The sequence below is a fragment of the Carassius auratus genome, chromosome 3, assembly GCF_003368295.1.
Source record: "Carassius auratus strain Wakin chromosome 3, ASM336829v1, whole genome shotgun sequence".
NCBI classification, from domain to species: Eukaryota; Metazoa; Chordata; class Actinopteri; order Cypriniformes; family Cyprinidae; genus Carassius; species Carassius auratus.
The window spans coordinates 12487910-12507900 of record NC_039245.1 but is presented as its reverse complement, the minus strand read 5'-3'; the positions used below and the strand labels follow the sequence as shown (position 1 = coordinate 12507900).

At 39.6% G+C, this 19991-nt stretch overlaps 1 protein-coding gene across 2 annotated transcripts in view; it reads left to right on the top strand.

The window, feature by feature from the left end:
* LOC113048347 (butyrophilin subfamily 1 member A1-like) overlaps positions 1-19991 on the top strand; it is a 120347-nt gene that overhangs the window by 71926 nt on the left and 28430 nt on the right. The window contains exons 1-5 of one of the 2 annotated variants that reach the window (XM_026210135.1): positions 9039-9175; positions 9466-9525; positions 9863-10213; positions 10664-10936; positions 11157-11264. The exons of the other annotated variant lie outside the window; for it this stretch is intronic. Of the exons in view, the coding sequence (XP_026065920.1) occupies positions 9468-9525; positions 9863-10213; positions 10664-10936; positions 11157-11264 (790 nt within the window). The 5' untranslated portion in view covers positions 9039-9175; positions 9466-9467. Of the gene's footprint in view, positions 1-9038; positions 9176-9465; positions 9526-9862; positions 10214-10663; positions 10937-11156; positions 11265-19991 lie in introns of those variants that run through there. 2 annotated transcript variants of the gene reach the window in all.

The following is a 19991-nucleotide window of genomic DNA, read 5'->3' as shown; positions in this document are numbered from 1 at the left end:
TGGCACAACAATCAGTGAGAAACAGGCTGATTAAGAAGGCCAAATGAGGCGTCTCATACCTTTACGCTCTGCTCTGCTGTGGTCACGATGCCCTCGCGCAGAAACAGCCCGTAGTCGTCAAAGAAGCGAGTGTGTTTCTCCGGATCCTTCTTGCTCTGTTCCAACAGGAACCCAATGACCCGCTGCTGTAAAACATCCTGCAGTTCCCTGAAAGAAAAAAGTATGTTATGGTTTTTTTTTTTTTTTTTTTTTTTTTTTTTACACAATGCAGAAGGTATACCATCATATTTCAGGCAGGTTTGTACCTGATTAAACCACTTTCCTGTAGAAGCTCTCTGCTGAGGTTCAAAGGAATGTCCGCAAATGCAATCACATGACAATCAATTTTCCTTTATTTTTAAAACATATTTGTATTAATCTAATAATGTATTTAAAGTTACCGACTAGAGATAGTCGGGCTCACCTCCACGCACAGCTTGGGCTCTGGAACCACACTTCTTGAGAGAGGCTGGACTCTCTACCACTCTGGAGTTGCCCATGGTGAGAGGCGGAGGGCTGGAGTGGGTTTGCTTATAGCCCCCCAGCTCAGCCGCCATGTGTTGGGGTTCACCCCGGTGAACGAGAGGGTCGCTTCCCTGCGCCTTCGAGTCGGGGATAGGTCTATCACTGTTGTTTGTGCCTACGGGCCGAACGGCAGTGCGGACTACCCGGCCCTCAGGAGGGGGAAGCAGTGCCCTACCAACACCGTTTACAGTGGAGATGGGCACCTGTTGACCTCAACTGGGAATATCGTCGGGCGCTGGAAGGAATACTTCGAGGATCTCCTCAATCCCACCGACTTGTGTTCCGTTGAGGAAGCAGTGGCTGGGGACTCGGAGGAGGACTCATCCATCACCCGGGCTGAAGTCATCGAGGTAGTTAAAAAGCTCCTCGGTGGCAAGGCACCGGGGGTGGATGAGATCCGCCCCGAGTACCTCAAGTCTCTGGATGTTGTGGGGCTGTCTTGGCTGACACGCCTCTGCAACATCGCATGGCGGCTGGGGACAGTACCTCTGGACTGGCAGACCGGGGTGGTGGTCCCTCTTTTCAAGAAGGGGGACCGGAGAGTGTGTTCCAACTATAGGGGGAACACACTTCTCAGCCTCCCCGGTAAAGTCTATGCCAGGGTACTGGAGAGGAGAATTCGGCCGATAGTGGAACCTCGGATTCAGGAGGAACAGTGTGGTTTTCGTCCCGGTCGTGGAGCACTGGACCAGCTCTATACCCTTTCCAGGGTGCTGGAGGGTTCATGGGAGTTTGCCCAACAAGTCCACATGTGTTTTGTGGATTTGGAGAAGGCATTCGACCGTGTTCCTCGCGACATCCTGTGGAGGGTGCTCTGGGAGTATGGGTCGGCGGTCCCCTGCTTAGGGCTGTTCGGTCCCTATACGACCGGAGCAAGAGCTTGGTTCGCATTGCCGGCAGTAAGTCAGACCTGTTCCCAGTGCATGTTGGACTCCGGCAGGGCTGCCCTTTGTCACCGGTTCTGTTCATAATTTTTATGGACAGAATTTCTAGGCGCAGCCAAAGGCCAGAGAGTGTCCGGTTTGGGGACTATGCGATTTCGTCGCTGCTTTTTGCAGATGGTGTTCCAGGCACGTCTCACCGGGAGGAGGCCCCGGGGAAGACCTAGGACACGCTGGAGGGACTATGTCTCCCGGCTGGCCTGGGAACGCCTCGGGGTCCCCCCGGAAGAGCTGGAAGAAGTGGCTAGGGAGAGGGAAGTCTGGGCGTCTCTGCTTAGACTGTTGCCCCCATGACCCGGCCCCGGATAAGCGGAAGATGATGGATGGATGGATGGATATTTAAAGTTTATTCATGCATGTATCTGGATGCTCATCTAAGCTTGTAGGAACCGCAGTCACTTGAGAAGAATGTGTGTGTCTTTGGTTTGGATCTGAACCTCCTGCTGTACAGAGCCACACTGGACCATCTCACGACAAACATGGAAGCTTTCTGCTCACACATATTTACAAACATCACAAAACAAAGAATCATTAATAAGCTGATTACCAAACAAATGGACCTATAATATTCATTTGGGTTGAAAATTTATGTAAGAAAGAAGAGTGATATGTATAATTCACATTCTTACTATGTGTTTCCAGATCCCTACTATCACTACCACTCGCAAACGATGCATCGCACAATGTAGGCGACACAATCTTAACAACCTGCACACTTTGCCTATGTCTGCTAGAACACTACTTTCTTTTTCTACTGGTCTCTGGAATTGCCAGTCTGCTGTAAACTAAGCCGATTTCATTACTTCTATTATTAGTCATTCAAAGCTTCATCTCATGGCCCTAACAGAGACCTGGATCAAACCAGAGGACATTGCTACACTCTCCAATAATTTCTCATTTTCCCACTCCCCCCGTTTGACTGGAAGAGGTGGAGGTACTGGTCTGCTCATCTCCAATGATTGGAAAATTAATCCTTTACCATCTTTGGGTATCAACAGCTCCTTTGAATCTCATTCAGCTACTGTTACCTACCCTCTTAAAATACATTTTGTAGTTGTCTATCGACCCCCAGGACCACTGGGTAACTTTTTGGATGAATTGGATGTGTTGCTCTCAACCTTTCCTGAGGATGGTACTCCCCTAGTTATGCTTGGAGATTTCAACATCCACCTAGATAAACCTCTGTATGCTGATTTCCCCACTCTGCTTGCCTCTTTGATCTCAACCGAATGTCAACTACTGCTACTCACAAATTAGGCAACTAACTGGACCTTATTTATACGCGACACTGCTCTACTGATCATGTTCTGGTTACTCCACTGCACACGTCCAATCACTTCCTCCTCACTCTTAACCTCAACATGGTCCCTGACACATCACTTACCCCTCCAAATGTCACCCTCCAGGCTATCAATCGTTTCATCTTCACTTCCTTCCCCTAAACTGTTAGCATCTTTTGATCTTTTGATGCTAACAGTGCTACTGATACTTTCTGCTCCACTCTTACATCTTGTTTAGACACTGTTTGCCCCTTGTCTTCCAGGCCAGCCCATAACACCCCTTCTGCCCCTTGGTTATCTGATGTTATACGTGAACACCGTTCTAAGCTTAGAGCTTCTGAAAGAGTGTGGCGCAAATCCAAAAATACTACTGACCTTAATGTGTATCAGTCACTCCTATCTTCCTTCTCTGATAATGTCTCCACTGCTAAAATGACAAACTACTATAACAAAATTAACAATTCATCTAACTCTTGCATGCTTTTAAAAAAAATTTCCTCACTTCTATGCCCTCCTCCTCCCCCTCCTGCTTCATCTCTAATAGCTAACGACTTTGCCCCGTTTTTCATTAATAAAATTAAAAACATCATCGCACAATTTTTCACACCACAATCAGTCAAGCTCATATCACCTGTAAACATACACTCATTTACATCCTTCTCTTCACTCTCTGAGGCAGAAGTCTCAAAACTCATCCTTTCTAATCACCTTACTACTTGCCCGCTTGATCCTATTCCATCTCATCTCCTTCAAACCATTTCTCCTGCAGTTGTACCTGCACTCACTCACATCATCAACACTTCCCTCCACACTGGTGTTTTTCCCTCATCATTTAGACAGGTTTGTATAACTCCACTACTTAAGAAACCCACCATCAACCCATCTCTTTTAGAGAGTTACAGACCAGTTTCCCTTCTTCCTTTCACTGCAAAACAATTGAATGAGCTGTGTTCAACCAAGCCTATGCATTTCTCACACAGAACAACCTCATTGACAGCAACCAATCTGGCTTCAGAAGTGGACATTCAACTGAGACTGCCTTGCTCTCAGTTGTTGAAGCCCCAAGACTGGCAAGAGCGGAATCCAAATCTTCAGTACTTATCCAGCTTGATCTGTGTAATAATAAAAACGTCCTTATCATCGGGAAGAAGGAGGCGGGAACCGGCGGACAATCAAATGAAACTTTAATAATTCAAAATAAACAAACATAAAATAAAGCCCAGGCCTGGTCCTCTCTCGTCCTTCACTGTCGTCGCTCCAGTTTTATATCCTTTCATCTCCTCTGTGGGACTCCAGACCGGTGGTGGGTCGCAGGTGTCGCTAATTTCCCAATCACTCCACTGGCCTCTCTCATGTTCCCACATCCTTCGGCCCCGACCCACTCGTCACATACCCCCATCGCCCCTCCCAGGCCGGGGGGGTTTTCCCGAGACTGCGCTCTACTCTCCCCCTCCCTCCGGGGGGGACCGCTCACGGGGACCTGCGGGAACCTGGGGGTAGGACAGACGAGGCGAGAGAAAAGGAGATGGAAGGAGGAGCGACAGAGATGAGAGAGGGGAGAGAGGAAAAAAAAAAATTCCGGTTCCCAGACGCACTGCTGCTCGGCCCTCCACCAGCTGGGCGATCTCCTCCACGGTGCCTGGCGGTGGCACTGGACGGCCCTCGGCGGACGGCACGAAACCGCTCCACTGCCCGGTGGACGGTGATGGCTTCTCCGGTTTTGGGCAGCCGGCAGGAGTCCCCCGTTCCTTGCTCCTCCGGATTCCTTCACGTAGGCAGAAGGCTCCGGCCCCCTGGCGAACGGCGCCGACTCCTCCGCTCCCTCACAGATGGCAGCCGCCCCTCCACCGCCTCGAGCGTCCATGGCAGCACACTCCTCTCCTGCTCGATGGCACCGCGGATTCACCACAGCAGCGAGGGATCTTCAGTAGCGCGTCCCTCCTTCTCCCGGGCTCCGGTACCACTGTAATAATAAAAACTTCCTAATCATCGGGAAGAAGGAGGCGGGAACTGGGGGACAATCAAATGAAACTTTAATAATTCAAAATAAACAAAACAGTGCACCAGCCCCTCGCGGACGACTGATGCGCACAAATAAAAAGCAAACATAAAATAAAGCCCAGGTCTGGTCCTCTCTCGTCCTTCACTGTCGCTCCAGTTTTATATCCTTCCATCTCCTCTGTGGGACACCAGACCGGTGTTGGGCCGCAGGTGTCGCTGATTTCCCAATCACTCCACCGGCCTCGCTCGTGTTCCCACATCCCTCGGGCCCGCCCCACTCGTCACAATCTGTCCACTGCTTTTGACACGGTTAACCAACAGATTCTCCTATCAAGCCTACTGGCAAAGGGCATCTCAGGAACTAAACTTCAGTGGTTTGAGTCTTACCTATCAGATAGGTCCTTCAAAGTATCTTGGAGAGGTGAGGTGTCCAAGTCACAACATCTAACTACTAGGGTGCTTCAGGGCTCAGTTCTTGGACCACTTCTCTTCTCTGTCTTCATGGCATCATTAGGTTCTGTCATTCAGAAACATGGCTTTTCATACCACTGCTAAGCTGATGACACTCAACTCTACCTCTCATTCCATCCTGATGATCTGACGGTAGCTATTCGCATCTCAGCTTGTCTAACAGACATTTCTTGGATGGCTGGATGATGGACCATCACCTTGAACTCAACTTTGCAAAAACAGAACTGCTTGTGGTTCCAGCAAACCCATCGTTTCATCACTATTTCACCATCAAGTTAGGCACATCAACCATAACTCCTTCAAAAACAGCCAGAAGCCTTGGAGTTATGATTGATGATCAGCTGACTTTCTCAGACCACATTGCTAAAACTGTCCGATCCTGCAGATTTGTTTCATTCAACCTCAAGAAGATCAGGCCCTTTCTTTCGGAACATGCTGCACAACTCCTGGTTCAAGCTCTTGTTCTTTCCAGGCTGGACTATGCAATGCTCTCTTGGCAGGTCTTCCAGCCAGTTCTATCAAACCTTTACAATTAATCCAGAACGCGGCAGCAAGATTAATTTTTAATGAGTCGAAAAGAATACACGTCACACCTCTGTTTATCAATTTGCACTGGCTTCCAATAGCTGCTCGCATAAAATTCAAGGCATTGATGTTTGCCTACAAAACCACTACTGGCTCTGTACCCATTTACTTAAATGTATTACTTCAGACTTATGTGCCCTCTAGAAGCTTGCGTTCTGCAAGTGAACGTTGCTCGATTGTGCCATCCCAAAGAAGCACAGTCACTTTTACGGACTTTTAAATTAAATGTTCCCTCCTGGTGGAATTTATATATATATATATATATATATATATATATATATATATATATATATATATATATATATAAGACCTCTAACACTAGCTTGCTCTATTCCTTTTCTATTCTATCTGTTTTCTTTTATTATATTTTTTAAAAGCCCTTGCTACGTGTACTGTGTTAAGCTAACTGAGACTTGTTATAGCAGTTATATATCATTGCACTTTTTGATTGCTTCCACTGTCCTAATTTTTAAGTCACTTTGGATAAAAGCATCTGCTAAATGAATAAATTTAACTGTAATATAATATATAATTGCATACAATTTATTTATGAATTGGTGCTTTATTATTCAGTTTTTTATTGATATATTAGACTAATTTAAAATAACATTAATCATTTCTATATAATTTTAAAACATGTCAATACATAATATTTATACTTTTTATATATGTGTTCAATTTTAAATTTAATGTATAACAAATAACACTGTAACTTAAGTTTGAATGCTTATATTTGCATTTAAATTAGAAATTTTTTTAAATTAGTGCTTTAAATGCACATTTCAATTGTCATTTTGTAGTTATATCTGCTCAAGTTGCATCAAAGATTCATTTTAATGCATTGCTTTTTGCAATGTTGAGCGTTTCAACCAATAACACACCTTTTTATCTGCAATGACTGCTATGACCACACAGAGGCATATGTGCACTAGAGAGATCTGTAGATGGTTGATTATTTGTATGACTGAAAGGTCTGAAAACAGCTTAGGTGGAACTACACACATTAGCAATAGAAAAGCTATTCTTCATCATTTTCCCTTGCAACGTTTGATAATTTAAATTGAGTGACATTAACGGAACACGAGTGGTCTGAAACAAGTAGGATTAACAGCTGTTGAATCTGATTCTGATGCATGATTCTGTTCTCGAGCCCCTCACAGAGCCGTGATGGATGAGTTGTGTGTGTTGAAGGAACCTGGATGGTGAAGGTGTCTTTGAGCGCTAGGATGAACACCTGACAGAGCAGGTGTGTGCCAGAAAACCACTGAGTTACAGACTGATCAATATAAATAATTTTCTTCCATTTATGCATTGTTATTATTATTACAATTTATGTGGATATTTCTGGGTTTTTTTTTTTTTTTTTTTTGTTTTATGAAAATAAAAATGACATTTATTAGTGTAAAATTTTTTCCAGTAGCTAAGACAATTTACATTATTAAGCCATACTAGCTGATTAAATATATGTACTTATGTGATTAGTTTTTAATCAAATAAATCTACAGTGGGGAAATATATTGCAGATAAATTATAGATTAATGATGAAAACTTGAATGAAATCAAATAATTAGCCTGACAAGTGTATTGGTTATCTACGGAAGTTCTAAGCGGCCATGCATTATAATATTTTTTCTTCTCGTTTTCTCGTTATAACGACTTCATTTTCTCGTTTTCTCGACATAACGAAGTTCGTTTTCTCGACATAACGAAGTTCGTTTTCTCCTTATAACGAACTAGTTTTCTCTAAGAAGTTACAAAACTGCACCAGCAGGTGGCACTATAGACCTGAATATAACTGATGGGGTGTTGTATACTATACACTTTACTGTACGCGGACCTTCCTCGTGATCGCTATAATTTGTGCAGTCTTCATTACTGACATTTAATTAATTCATAAATGTTAAATATGCTTGAATAAATATGAATATTTTGTGTATTAAGTTCCTGCTAGATGCATGAGTTTCACCAACGCGTTCTGTGTCATAAAATAACTGCTTATCAAAACCAAGGTTGACATCACTGTATTCTGTTTATCTACAGTAGGACGGGATTTAACGATGTAGGCTGATGTGCTTCTTTTCCTTATTACTAATCTTTATTGTTAACCATATTAATGAGAAATGTGATGTATATGTAAAATCCATAGGCTTATTTAATTCAGTTTTGTTCTATAATGTTGTAATCGTTTTTTTCTACACACACACATACACACACATTACACGTACACATGGACGCTCTTTTCAAACAGAAGCTTGTAACACACATGATATCTGCCACATCATATAATGACTACTACAAATTACAAATTATATATAATTTTATTTCAAATAAAGGGAAAATGAAAAGTGAGTTTAATCCAAGCAGCTCTAATTTCGCGGTGTTGCCATTTAAACATGTTAATTACAAAAACAAAACGTTCGTTGTACTGTCTCTGGAAAAATCAACAGTGATTGATCAGCCTTTATTTATATACAGTATTGTAGACGTTATTACCTAGGCGAAGCTAAATTTGCAGAAATATAGGCTACAGTAAGAGCGCCTGCATAGTTGTCCATCAGATGCCTGTCAAAGTTGAGTTCGTTACTATAGCAACAGTAAAACTGTCATGTCGTTATAATGAGAAAACAAACTTTCGTTATGTCGAGATAACGAGAAAATTAAGTCGTTATAACGAGAAAACAAAAAGGAAAAAAATTATAATGCATGGCCGCTTAGAACTTCCGTAGTTTATGTTCAACATTTTAATACATATAGTATACTATAACCTTAGTTTCTGAAACTTTACCATTCAAATGTTTTAGATCGTAAGTTTTTTTAAATTGTGTTTTCAAGAAGTGTCTTATGTTCACTAAGCCTGTGTAATATATATATTTGACATGTCAGTGATACAACCACAACAATATGTGGCGCCAAAAACGCTGATTTGATGCTATTGATATTGAAAACAATTGTGATGTTTTGTTTTAGGATTCTTTGATGAATAAAAAGAAACCACATTTTGTGAAATATAAATCTTTGACATTATAGATGTCACTTTTGATCAGTATAATGCTCATAAACATGATGTTGAATGTTGTGGTGTCTCTGATGATGGTGTGGAGCGTCTCCTCTGCTCTCAGTCTGTTGTGTGCTGTAGGACATTTTTTCAAGTATACAGCTGCAGGAGGATTAGGGCGTGTCTTTGTGAACAGGTAGATTGTGAAAGAGAAACTGAGGCAGGATGTTCTCCTTTCGATCTTAAACAACTCTCGTATCAACATTTTGTTAATATCTAATAATCATATAAATCATTTCTTCAGAAACTCCTGTGAACACATTAATGCTCAACTGAAGGTAAGTCGAGAACCGACCGAAAACACATTTACCTGAACAAGTGTGTGACTTCAGATGTGTTTAACCGGTTAGTTAGGTCTAGAAGTGATACTAAACCATACAAATACATTTAAAAAAAAAGATAAATTGAAACAATACTACATATTGATACACGCTTTGCTTTTGTGTCTTGCTTTAGACTAATTTAACTAGTTGATTGTAGATGTGTAAGTATTCAGAGTGAACACATGCATGTTAAAACACGAGCTGACTGTTTATTAAAATGTTTTATTTCCCCTTGTGTCCTTTAGAGATGAAGTTCATTTGTTTGACTTTGCTGATTATTAGTGGAATTACAGATTCAATATCAGGTAATTATTCACACCCATGAAAAGAGCTGAAGCTATATTTAGGCTATAATTAAACTTTAGCTTATAGTTCAGGTGACCAGGTCACTGTACATTATGCCATTTATTACATGGCTACTTGATTAGAATTAAGTTTACAGAGAGCCATTTATTAATGTTTAATAAAACAAGAGGAAAAACAGACACAAGCAGTGTTTTCAAGCAGAGATGATCAGATGCAGAGCTGTGTGGAGAAGGACAGTCACTGCTTTACATGTGAACACTGTAGTCCTGGAAGGATGACAGTTCAACTGACCGGAGGTTCACATTTAATTAGACTTGCACTCTTTCTCTTTAACAGAGCAGTATGAAGTCGTGGGATCTGCAGATCCTGTGTTTGCTGTAGCTGGTGAAGATGTGATTCTGCCCTGTTCAGTCAAACCCAACACCAGTGTTGTGGACATGAGAGTGGAGTGGTTTAGATCTGATCAGAAAGACTCACAAGTGCATCTTTATGAGGATCATGAAGACAGAAACAGAGATCAGAGTCAGTCCTACAGAGAGAGAACAAAACTGAATCATCAAGAACTACAGAGAGGAGATGCATCACTCAAACTCTCATCAGTCCAAGTCTCTGATGAAGGACTTTATAAGTGTTTTATTGAGTCCAAATCTTGGTATGATGATACCACTGTTGAAGTCAGAGTTGAAGGTAAGTAAACCAGTGAAAACTAAAGGCTGAAATACACGACTTCTAAAACCTACGGATTTTAAAACCATACACTTACAGACTTTGTAATTAATCACAAAATAAAGCTGGCCATCACACACCAGCCTTTCAAGTTTTTCTGATAAACTCACATGGGTCTTGTTGCTAGGAGACGCATGACAAATGAAAACAATATGTGTTCTAAAATTGGCTGAAAAGTTTGATCCAAAAAAATCTGAGTCTGTGTACATCATACACTGCATGGTTTTCTAGGATATCTGTCAACTCAGATCTGCAGACTATGTACTTTCAAAAACTAGAGTCAACTTCTCCAGACCGTAAATTGGGATAAAATCAGGGCAAAAGTGGTGTAGTGTATTCCAGCCTTTACATGCTCTAACTAACTTTAAAAAGCCAGAACAACAACATAATGTTCTTCTTGTTGATCTGTAGCTGTAGGACGTCCTCCAGTCATCACTGTAGATGGGTTTGATCGTTCAGGAGGACTTCATCTTCAGTGTGAATCTGAAGGCTGGTATCCTGAACCTGATCTTGAGTGGCTGGACAGTGAAGGAGTCAGTTTGAGTTCAGAAACTAAAGAGACACAGAGAAACACAGACAGATTCAGTGTGAAACACACCACTACTGTACATCACAGCGACAACAAGATTCACTGCAGAGTCAGACTGAGACATCACATGCTGGAGACACTGATTATCAGCTCAAGTAAGTACTGACTTCTGTTACTGTTATTTTGTCATCTTTTTGTGGTATTTTTGATGCAGTAAAACTATCTAATAATTACCAGCTCAATCCATTACATTATTCAAAGCTAAAACATATTACTGTCTATGTACATCTCAGAACTGAACATTATATGTTTTAATAATTTCATTAAAATATGTTTATTTTACACAATGTGCTTAATTACTGTTTTGTTTTGCAGGTAATATGTTTATTTCTTGGAGGACTTCAGTCATCATGATTTCAGTTGCTGTTGTGCTCAGTGTGATTGCTGGAATACTGATAGCTGTGTTTGCTCGTAAAAACAGAGGTAAAATACTTGTTTTCTTATTTCATATATTGTATGTAAATAAAGCAGTACGGAGATCATTTTTAAGGCAAGGCATGTTTTTTTATGAAGCACATTTCATACACAATGGTAATTCAAACAGTGGCGGTTTTATACATTTCAATTTCAATTTTATTTGTATAGCGCATTTACAACAGCCCCCAGGCTGACTAAAGTGCTTTACAGAAGAGCAAGAGTATTACACATACATGGAAAATATAGCAGACACAAATTTAAAACCATCCATTTAAAATTTGTACATATCACAGTAGTCAATACACTAAAGAAAATAAAAAGGTTTTTAGCAAGGACTTAAAATACACAAGGAAGATGCCAGTCTAATCTCTAAAGGCAGGGTATTCCAGAGTCATGGGCCTGCCACCGCAAACTCACATACCCCTCTACGCTTTAGTCTAACATGAGGTACCACCAAAAAAGCCTGGTCACAGGATCGAAGGCTTCTAGATGGAGTATACGGATGAAGAAGTTCAGATAAATAGACAGGAGCTTTGTTATGAAAGGAATTTATAATTGAAGAGGAGAATTTTAAAGTCTATTCTCTGACAAAGAATTGCAGTAATCTAGACGTGATATAACAAACGCATGAACAGGCATTTTTTAAAGATTTTGGCGTGAGAAAGTGTTTAATTTTAGACCATAAACAAAGCTGAATCTAACAGAGGAGATATGTCTATCAAATTTTAAATGTTGGTCAATAATAATACCTAAGTTCTTCACCCATGAGGATCTAAAAACGGATCAACTTTCTAGCTCAGGGCTTATACACTGAGAGTTATCATTTGAACCGAAAACAATTACCTCGGTCTTGTCCTCGTTTAAGAAGAGGAAATTTTGGGCATAATTTAACCTCCTCTAAATGTTGGAGAAGGGAAGTGATTGCAGTGGAGTTGTTTTTCTTAACTGTATGATAGATTTGAGTGTCATCTGCGTAAATGAAAAGACACACAATGTTGGGGTGGCCAGGGAGTGGCCAAGGCTAATTCAGGAGGTCCATGACAGAAAATCAGTGTATTACTCCACCGTGGTATAAAAAATGGGATTATATAAATTAATACTTTTATTTAATGAAGATGTTTTCAATTGATAAAGACATTTATAATGTTACAAAATATTTATATTCCAGATAAATGCTGCTCTTCTAAACTTTCTTTTCATCAAAGAAACCTGAAACAATTCTACTCAGCTGTTTTCAACATGATAATAATAATAACAATTTTTGAGCAGCAAATCTGAATGTTAACATGATTTCTGAAGGATCATGTGATTGTAGTAATGATGCTAAAAATTCAGTCTTGATATGGCAGGAATAAATTAAATTTTAAAATATATTCAAGTAGAAAGCAGTTATTTTAAATATTTAAAATATTTCACAATATTACTGTTTCTGCTGTATTTTGGATCAAATAAATGCAGGCTTGGTAAGCAGAAGAAAATCCTTTAAAAAAAAAAACATAAAAAAACATACACTTTATTTTTTTCTATTTTTTTCTGAGCTAAACTATACAGAGAAATTACATTTATATATTTACTCAATTGCTTTTTTATTATAATTAATAAACATTTATAGATATAACATCATTATAAAATTTGTAATATAATATTGTATATGAAACAATTGTTAGGGTTCCAAGCCAGATAATGACTCGTTTATGAGTCAAGAACCGTTTCTGTCAGACGCGTCCGATTCGAGAACCGAGGAGCTGATGATACTGCGCATGTGTGATTCAGCGTGAAGCACAGAGCGTCTGAACCGAACTGATTCTTTTGGTGATTGATTCTGAACCAGTAGCGTAGCCAGAAAAGAGACTCTAGGTGTGCATATGAAAATCTGGGTGTGCCACATTTATTGTCAGATTACTGTGCAAAATTATGGGATAGTATTTTTGTCGCACTGCTTCCGTCCAATCTGGCAACACTGTCTGTTGATGTTGGTCCCGGGGAGGGAGAAACATCCTCATCAGGTGTAACGTTAGGCCTTGTGTCCGGCTGTCCATCAAGCCAAGGTTAAAAAATTAAGAAAGGAGCTCTGCAACATATTGCTAGCTAGCAATGTGCAATCAAAAATTATCTGTTTAGATCTTAGACTGCTGGGGTCACAGTCAGCTGCTATTTGCTGATTGGTTGGCAGTCCAAATGTCGGCAGATATATTTTAACAAAAATAATTTAAAATGTAAATTACATTTGAACATTTTTAGCATTATTGCACCATATATTGGATTCTTATTTCTGTGCCCCTGAGAGTATGAGTAAGAATGTTCAGTGGCGTCACAGAACTGCCAGATTCAAACAGCTTTCACGTGTTTGCTGCATGGCGCTGAGCCAGAGACGGACGCGCTCAGCGCTTGTCATGTATCACAATTAATATGCAGTGTTTTCAACCACATAATATTTATTTTAGGTTTCATACATTTAAATATACATAATCACTAGTAAAACAATACATTGGTAAAGTTTGTAAAATACACACTGATGTCTATGGAAGCAGCAAAAACTATCTAATCAAATGTAATTTGCCGACGTGTTTTATTCATATATCATACACACATAGCAGAACAATAAAGTTTACTCTATTCTTCGTCCAGTTTAACAGCTACTTACTTTCATGTATTTCGGGAGAAACTGGGGAATTCAAGTGCTGTACGTTAAATCCGGCTGACAGGACTCTGAACTGCAGCGCTCATCTCGTTATAGATCAAGATAATTTATAAAGGTTTTTAAAGGTCCCCTTCTTCGTGATTCCATGTTTTAAACTTTAATTAGTGTGTAATGTTGTTGTTAGAGTATAAATACAGGTCCTTCTCAAAAAATTTTGAAAAAATTCATTATTTTCCATAATGTAATGCTAAAAATTTTACTTTCATATATTTTAGATTCATTGCACACCAACTGAAATATTTCAGGTCTTTTATTGTTTTAATACTGATGATTTTGGCATACAGCTCTATCTCAAAAATTAGCATATCATGAAAAGGTTCTCTAAACGAGCTATTAACCTAATCAACTAATTAACTCTAAACACCTGCAAAAGATTCCCAGCCTGGTTCATTACTCAAAACCGCAATCATGGGTAAGACTGCCGACCTGACTGCTGTCCAGAAGGCCATCATTGACACCCTCAAGCGAGAGGTTAAGACACAGAAAGACATTTCTGAACGAATAGGCTGTTCCCAGAGTGAACCTCAGTGGGAAGTCTGCGGGAAGGAAAAAGTGTGGCAAAAAACGCTTCACAACGAGAAGAGGTGACCGGACCCTGAGGAAGATTGTGGAGAAGGACCGATTCCAGACCATGGGGGACCTGCGGAAGCAGTGGACTGAGTCTGGAGTAGAAACATCCAGAGCCACCGTGCACAGGCATGTGCAGGAATGGGCTACAGAGAAGCAGCACTGGATTGTTGCTCAGTGGTCCAAAGTACTTTTTTCGGATGAATGCAAATTTTGCATGTCATTCGGAAATCAAGGTGCCAGAGTCTGGAGGAAGACTGGGGAGAAGGAAATGCCAAAATGCCTGAAGTCCAGTGTCAAGTACCCACAGTCAGTGATGGTCTGGGGTGCCATGTCAGCTGCTAGTGTTGGTCCACTGTGTTTAATCAAGGGCAGGGTCAATGCAGCTAGCTATCAGGAGATTTTTGGAGCACTTCATGCTTCCATCTGCTGAAAAGCTTTATGGAGATGAAGATTTTTTTGTGTTTTTCAGCACGACCTGGCACCTGCTCACAGTGCCAAAACCACTGGTAAATGGTTTACTGACCTTGGTATTACTGTGCTCAATTGGCCTGCCAACTCTCCTGACCTGAACCCCATAGAGAATCTGTGGGATATTGTGAAGAGAAAGTTGAGAGACGCAAGACCCAACACTCTGGATGAGCTTAAGGCCGCTATCGAAGCATCCTGGGCCTCCATAACACCTCAGCAGTGCCACAGGATGATTGCCTCCATGCCACGCCGCATTGAAGCAGTCATTTCTGCAAAAGGATTCCCGACCAAGTATTGAGTGCATAACTGAACATAATTATTTGAAGGTTGACTTTTTTTTGTTTTAAAAACGCTTTTCTTTTATTGGTCGGATGAAATATGCAATTTGTTTTAGATTTGTGATGAATTTTGGGTTTTCATGAGCTGTATGCCAAAATCATCAGTATTAAAACAATAAAAGACCTGAAATATTTCAGTTGGTGTGCAGTGAATCTAAAATATATTAAAGTTAAATTTTTATCATTACATTATGGAAAATAATAAACTTTTTCACAATATGCTATTTTTTTGAGAATATCTGTAAAATTCTAAAGCTCAAAGTTCAATGCCAAGCGAGATATATTTGATTTAACAGAATTCGCCTACAAAAAACCACCCGTTTGGGCTACATCCTTCTAGTTCCTGCAGTAATGACGTCACTAAAACAGTTTTCTGACTAACCTCCGCCCACATGAATTCACAAACAGGGGGGCGTGGCCTTGTTTCGCTCCGACAGAGAAGGAAGAGCTGTGTTTGTCACCATGTCGTTTGAAACGCTGTTATTTTCATCTCTGAGTCCAGTCATCTTTGGGCTTCTTAGGGACGCTGTACTTGGAGATTAATGGTTACAATTTATGCTTAACTCGGTTCTGGAAAATTATAATCCACATGTAAAACTATGTGCAGCAAATTTTGCTGAGGACAGCTTGCTGAGGACAACTTTCTCAATCAGTTTAATGCCGGATTCGCACAAAGATTATTCTTGAAAGATGGAGCAGTTTCCTCTTTTTCTGGAGAAGGTGTTGTTTATGGACCACAACCAGTAAGTGTATTTATTATTTAAGTTGGCGCGTTTAACAGTTTCTGTAACTTATTACACAAAGGGCAACGCTGTTTAGCTTTGTTAACTAGATGTTAGGGCTGTGCAAAAAAACGATTGCGATTTTCATGCGCATCTCATCAGTAAAAACGCTCCTGTGACTATAAATACATCTCCAGCACACGCTCCTGCCCACTTGCTTCTCAAAACTAGCGTTTGCAGGAGGGCAGCGTGCTGTAAGCTGCTGTCGAATCAAAACACAGGAACCGTTGGCCCAGTCACAACTTGTTACGTATTTCTGAAGGAGGGACTTTATAGAACAAGAAAGTCATCAGCCCGTTTTTATGACCGTGAAAACAGCGGTATACAGATAGGTGAATTGTGTGAAAAATACTGTGTTTTTTTACACGCGAAACATGAACACATGTTATATTGCACACTGTAAACACAATCAAAGCTTCAAAAAAGCGCGTAAAACGGGACCTTTAAACAAAGAATCGGAATATCAGATAGTTGACATGGTAAGCAAGTTTGTGAATATATTTTAATAAAAAATGAAAAACTAAATAAAACGAATACCGATACATCTGTTAGTGGCTGCGGTGTGTCACGTGACAATCATGACGCGTCGCCATGGAAACAAGGGGTCATTTAAAATATTTGTAATTTATGCGTGAAAGGGTTGATTTAAAATATATATATTCTCTAAGTAAACAACAATAGCCCAAGTTTAGTAAACATTTTTATTGAGACTATAAAAAATAATTCTGCATCTATTTTTAGGTGTGCCAGCTGCCACTCTGGGTGGCACAGGCACACCCTGGCACACCTGTGGCTACGCAACTGATTCTGTGTGCTAGTGTTATGAGCGCGGGTAAACCGAATGCTTGAATCAAGGGCAATCATCACTAATGACGTCCTTACATCGAGCGCAAAAGAACCGGTGAACCGTTTTCTTCAACTACTTTATTAAATTGAACTGTCCGAAAGAACTGCTGGTGATCCGAAAACTGAAACTACCGGTTCTTGACTCGTGAACGAGTCATTATCTGGCTCGGCTCTGTGTTCATCTTCAGTTCTCTCTTCACAGCAGTTCAGTCAGTGTACTGTTTGAGTAAATGAATTACTCCGGGATACTGGTTTGTTTGAACTCAGAGGGAGTGTCAGACACATTAAAAAAGTTAACAGCTTAAGTCATTTGTGGATTAATGCGTATTGGAGACGCAAACTGTTTATTCACTATTTCTGAAGGAAGACATGCATGTTATATGCCTGATAATGCAGCGTTTGTGAGCGTAGCAGCTGTTACCGGGGAAACCTCTATTTCTCGCGCTTTATGCATCTCCTGCTCGGAAATAATTAATTTGGATTTTCATTAAGTCCACCTGATTTACGCAGCAAACATATTTTGTTTGTTATCAAAAAAAAAAAAAAAAAAAAAAAAAAATCTACTCTAGAGGGACTTGACTGTTGTTATTGATTCTATTGTTGGGAGTCTAACTTACCGGAAGTTAAGTTGGGGCCACAAAAGCGTGCATTCGCAGTAACGTTTGTTTATGTTGTTGCCGTTGAAACCATCTATACATGTGTGCTGCCCAGGTCGACCCTTGGTCAGTGAATTTGGTAATATTTGGGAATCTTTTGGTTTTATGCAACATATAATTGGAGCGACTCATGTTCATGGTCACACTCTGGACCTTATTTTGTCAAATGGTGTTGCTGTAGAACTAGAAGATGTAAACATAGAAGATGTCTCCTTCTCTGATCACGGCCCTATTGTTTTTAATGTCCATGCTGAGAATTCTGCAGTTCTGGAAAAACATCATCTGTATAAATTCATCTATTTCTTCTCAGTTTAGTGAAAGCTATCATGCTAACAATGTTGAAAGATCTATTTTGAATGCTGTTGAGTCTTCCATTGGGCCTGATGAACTGACTTCTCTTCTCTATACAAATTGTTCTAATATTTTAGATGTTATTGCACCTTTTAAGTTAAAGTCACCCAGGCAGAAATCGTATTATTGGCTCGACAACAATGCTTGCTCTCTTAATTTAATATATAATCCAGGTTTTCAGTTTCATGTGGAACGTTGTGAAATTTTTTCAGAAAGTGTTAGCTATTTACTCCTCTTTTACCTTGCAGTCATCAGATCTGTCACTGTTTTCGCTGGCAGGTCCGGCTTCCTTTTCTTGTTTTCAAAATGTTTCTTTGAGGGAACTCTGTGATTTGGTCAATAAGATGAACAAAACTGCCTCTTCACTTGATGTCATTCCTTCTGAGATTATTAAGGCCTCTTTTTCTGAAATTGGGACTTCCATTCAGTCATTGATTAACTTGTCTCTAAGTGCTGGGGTAGTCCCGAAATGTTTTAAGCATGCTGTAGTTCAACCTTTGCTTAAGAAACAGGGTTTGGAGGAAAATGATAATTATCAGCCTGTTTCTAAGCTTTCATTTTTATCAAAACTTTTTAGAAAAAGTTGTATATTCACAATTGATTTCCTTTTTAAATGCAGATAATTTAACAGTACCTCTCCAATCTGGTTTCTCTGCACATCATAGCACTGAGTCTGCTTTGCTTAAAGTATTCAATGACATTTTGCTTGCAGTGGATAGTGGTAAAAAAATCAGTTCTGCTACTTCTTGATCTTACAGCTGCTTTTTATACAGTTGATCATTATATTCTTCTCTGCCGTTTAAAAATGTGTTTGGTATTGGGGGTATTGCTTTGCAGTGGTTTAATTCATATCTTAGAGACAGATTTTTTTCTGTTGAGTTGGGTACGTTTTCTTCATCTGTTGCTCCTATTATCTGTGGAGTGCCTCAAGGATCCATTTTAGGGCCACTCCTTTTTAATTTATACAGGTCCTTCTCAAAAAATTAGCATATTGTGAAAAAGTTCATTATTTTCCATAATGTAATGATAAATTAAACTTTCATATATTTTAGATTCATTGCACACCAACTGAAATATTTCAGGTCTTTTATTGTTTTAATACTGATGATTTTGGCATACAGCTCATGAAAACCCAAATTTCCTATCTCAGCATGTAAGATAGTGCCTACTTTTTCATATTATATTCCGTTATGTGATACCCAACAACATAAAATACAATGGATAACAGTTTAAATGTTTATTACCAACAAGCAAATTGCACAAATTCGTTTAAAAAAATTAACCTTGCAACACGGCCTTTAACTAAACAAATTAATACAGTTGTCAAGAACAGTTTTTATCAGTTATGTTTTACTGTATAATCTGTTTTGTTTATTTTATGTTTATCTTTGACTTTGTTTAGCACTTTGGTCAGCTTTGCTGTGATAAATGTGCTATATAAATAAACTTTACTTACTTACTTAGAAAAAGATCACTGTTGGGAACGTTACTTTAAAAAAGTAATTAGTTATAGTTACTACTTGTTCCAAAAAGTAACTGAGTTAGTAACTGAATTACTCTATAATAAAAGTAACTCGTTACCAAGGAAAGTAACTATTTGCGTTACTGTACATTTTTTTTTTTTTAAATGCTAATGTCAAATATATTTTTATTTTATTAAATTTTTTTGCAGTTTTCACAAGTCAGTTGAAATGAGTTGAACAGACAGGTGTTCGTACATAACTTTCGATATGCATTGCACATCAACAGACAGCAAGAGTTTTATCCTGCACTTCAAGTATTATCTTTGTAAGAAAAGTGTTGTTGGCCACCAGCTTTGTAGATGCGTGTCACACATTTGCATGTACACATTACATGCACGTTCTTGCCTTTGACCACAATGAATTTGAAGTAGTGCTTATATCTCCACCTTGAAAATGCCAGCTTTTCATCGGATTGCTCCTGACTTACCATTTCTGCTGCTGCTGCGAATCTCTGCTGTTGCGTGTGTGTGTGTGTGTGTGAGTTTGGCGCCGCTGGCG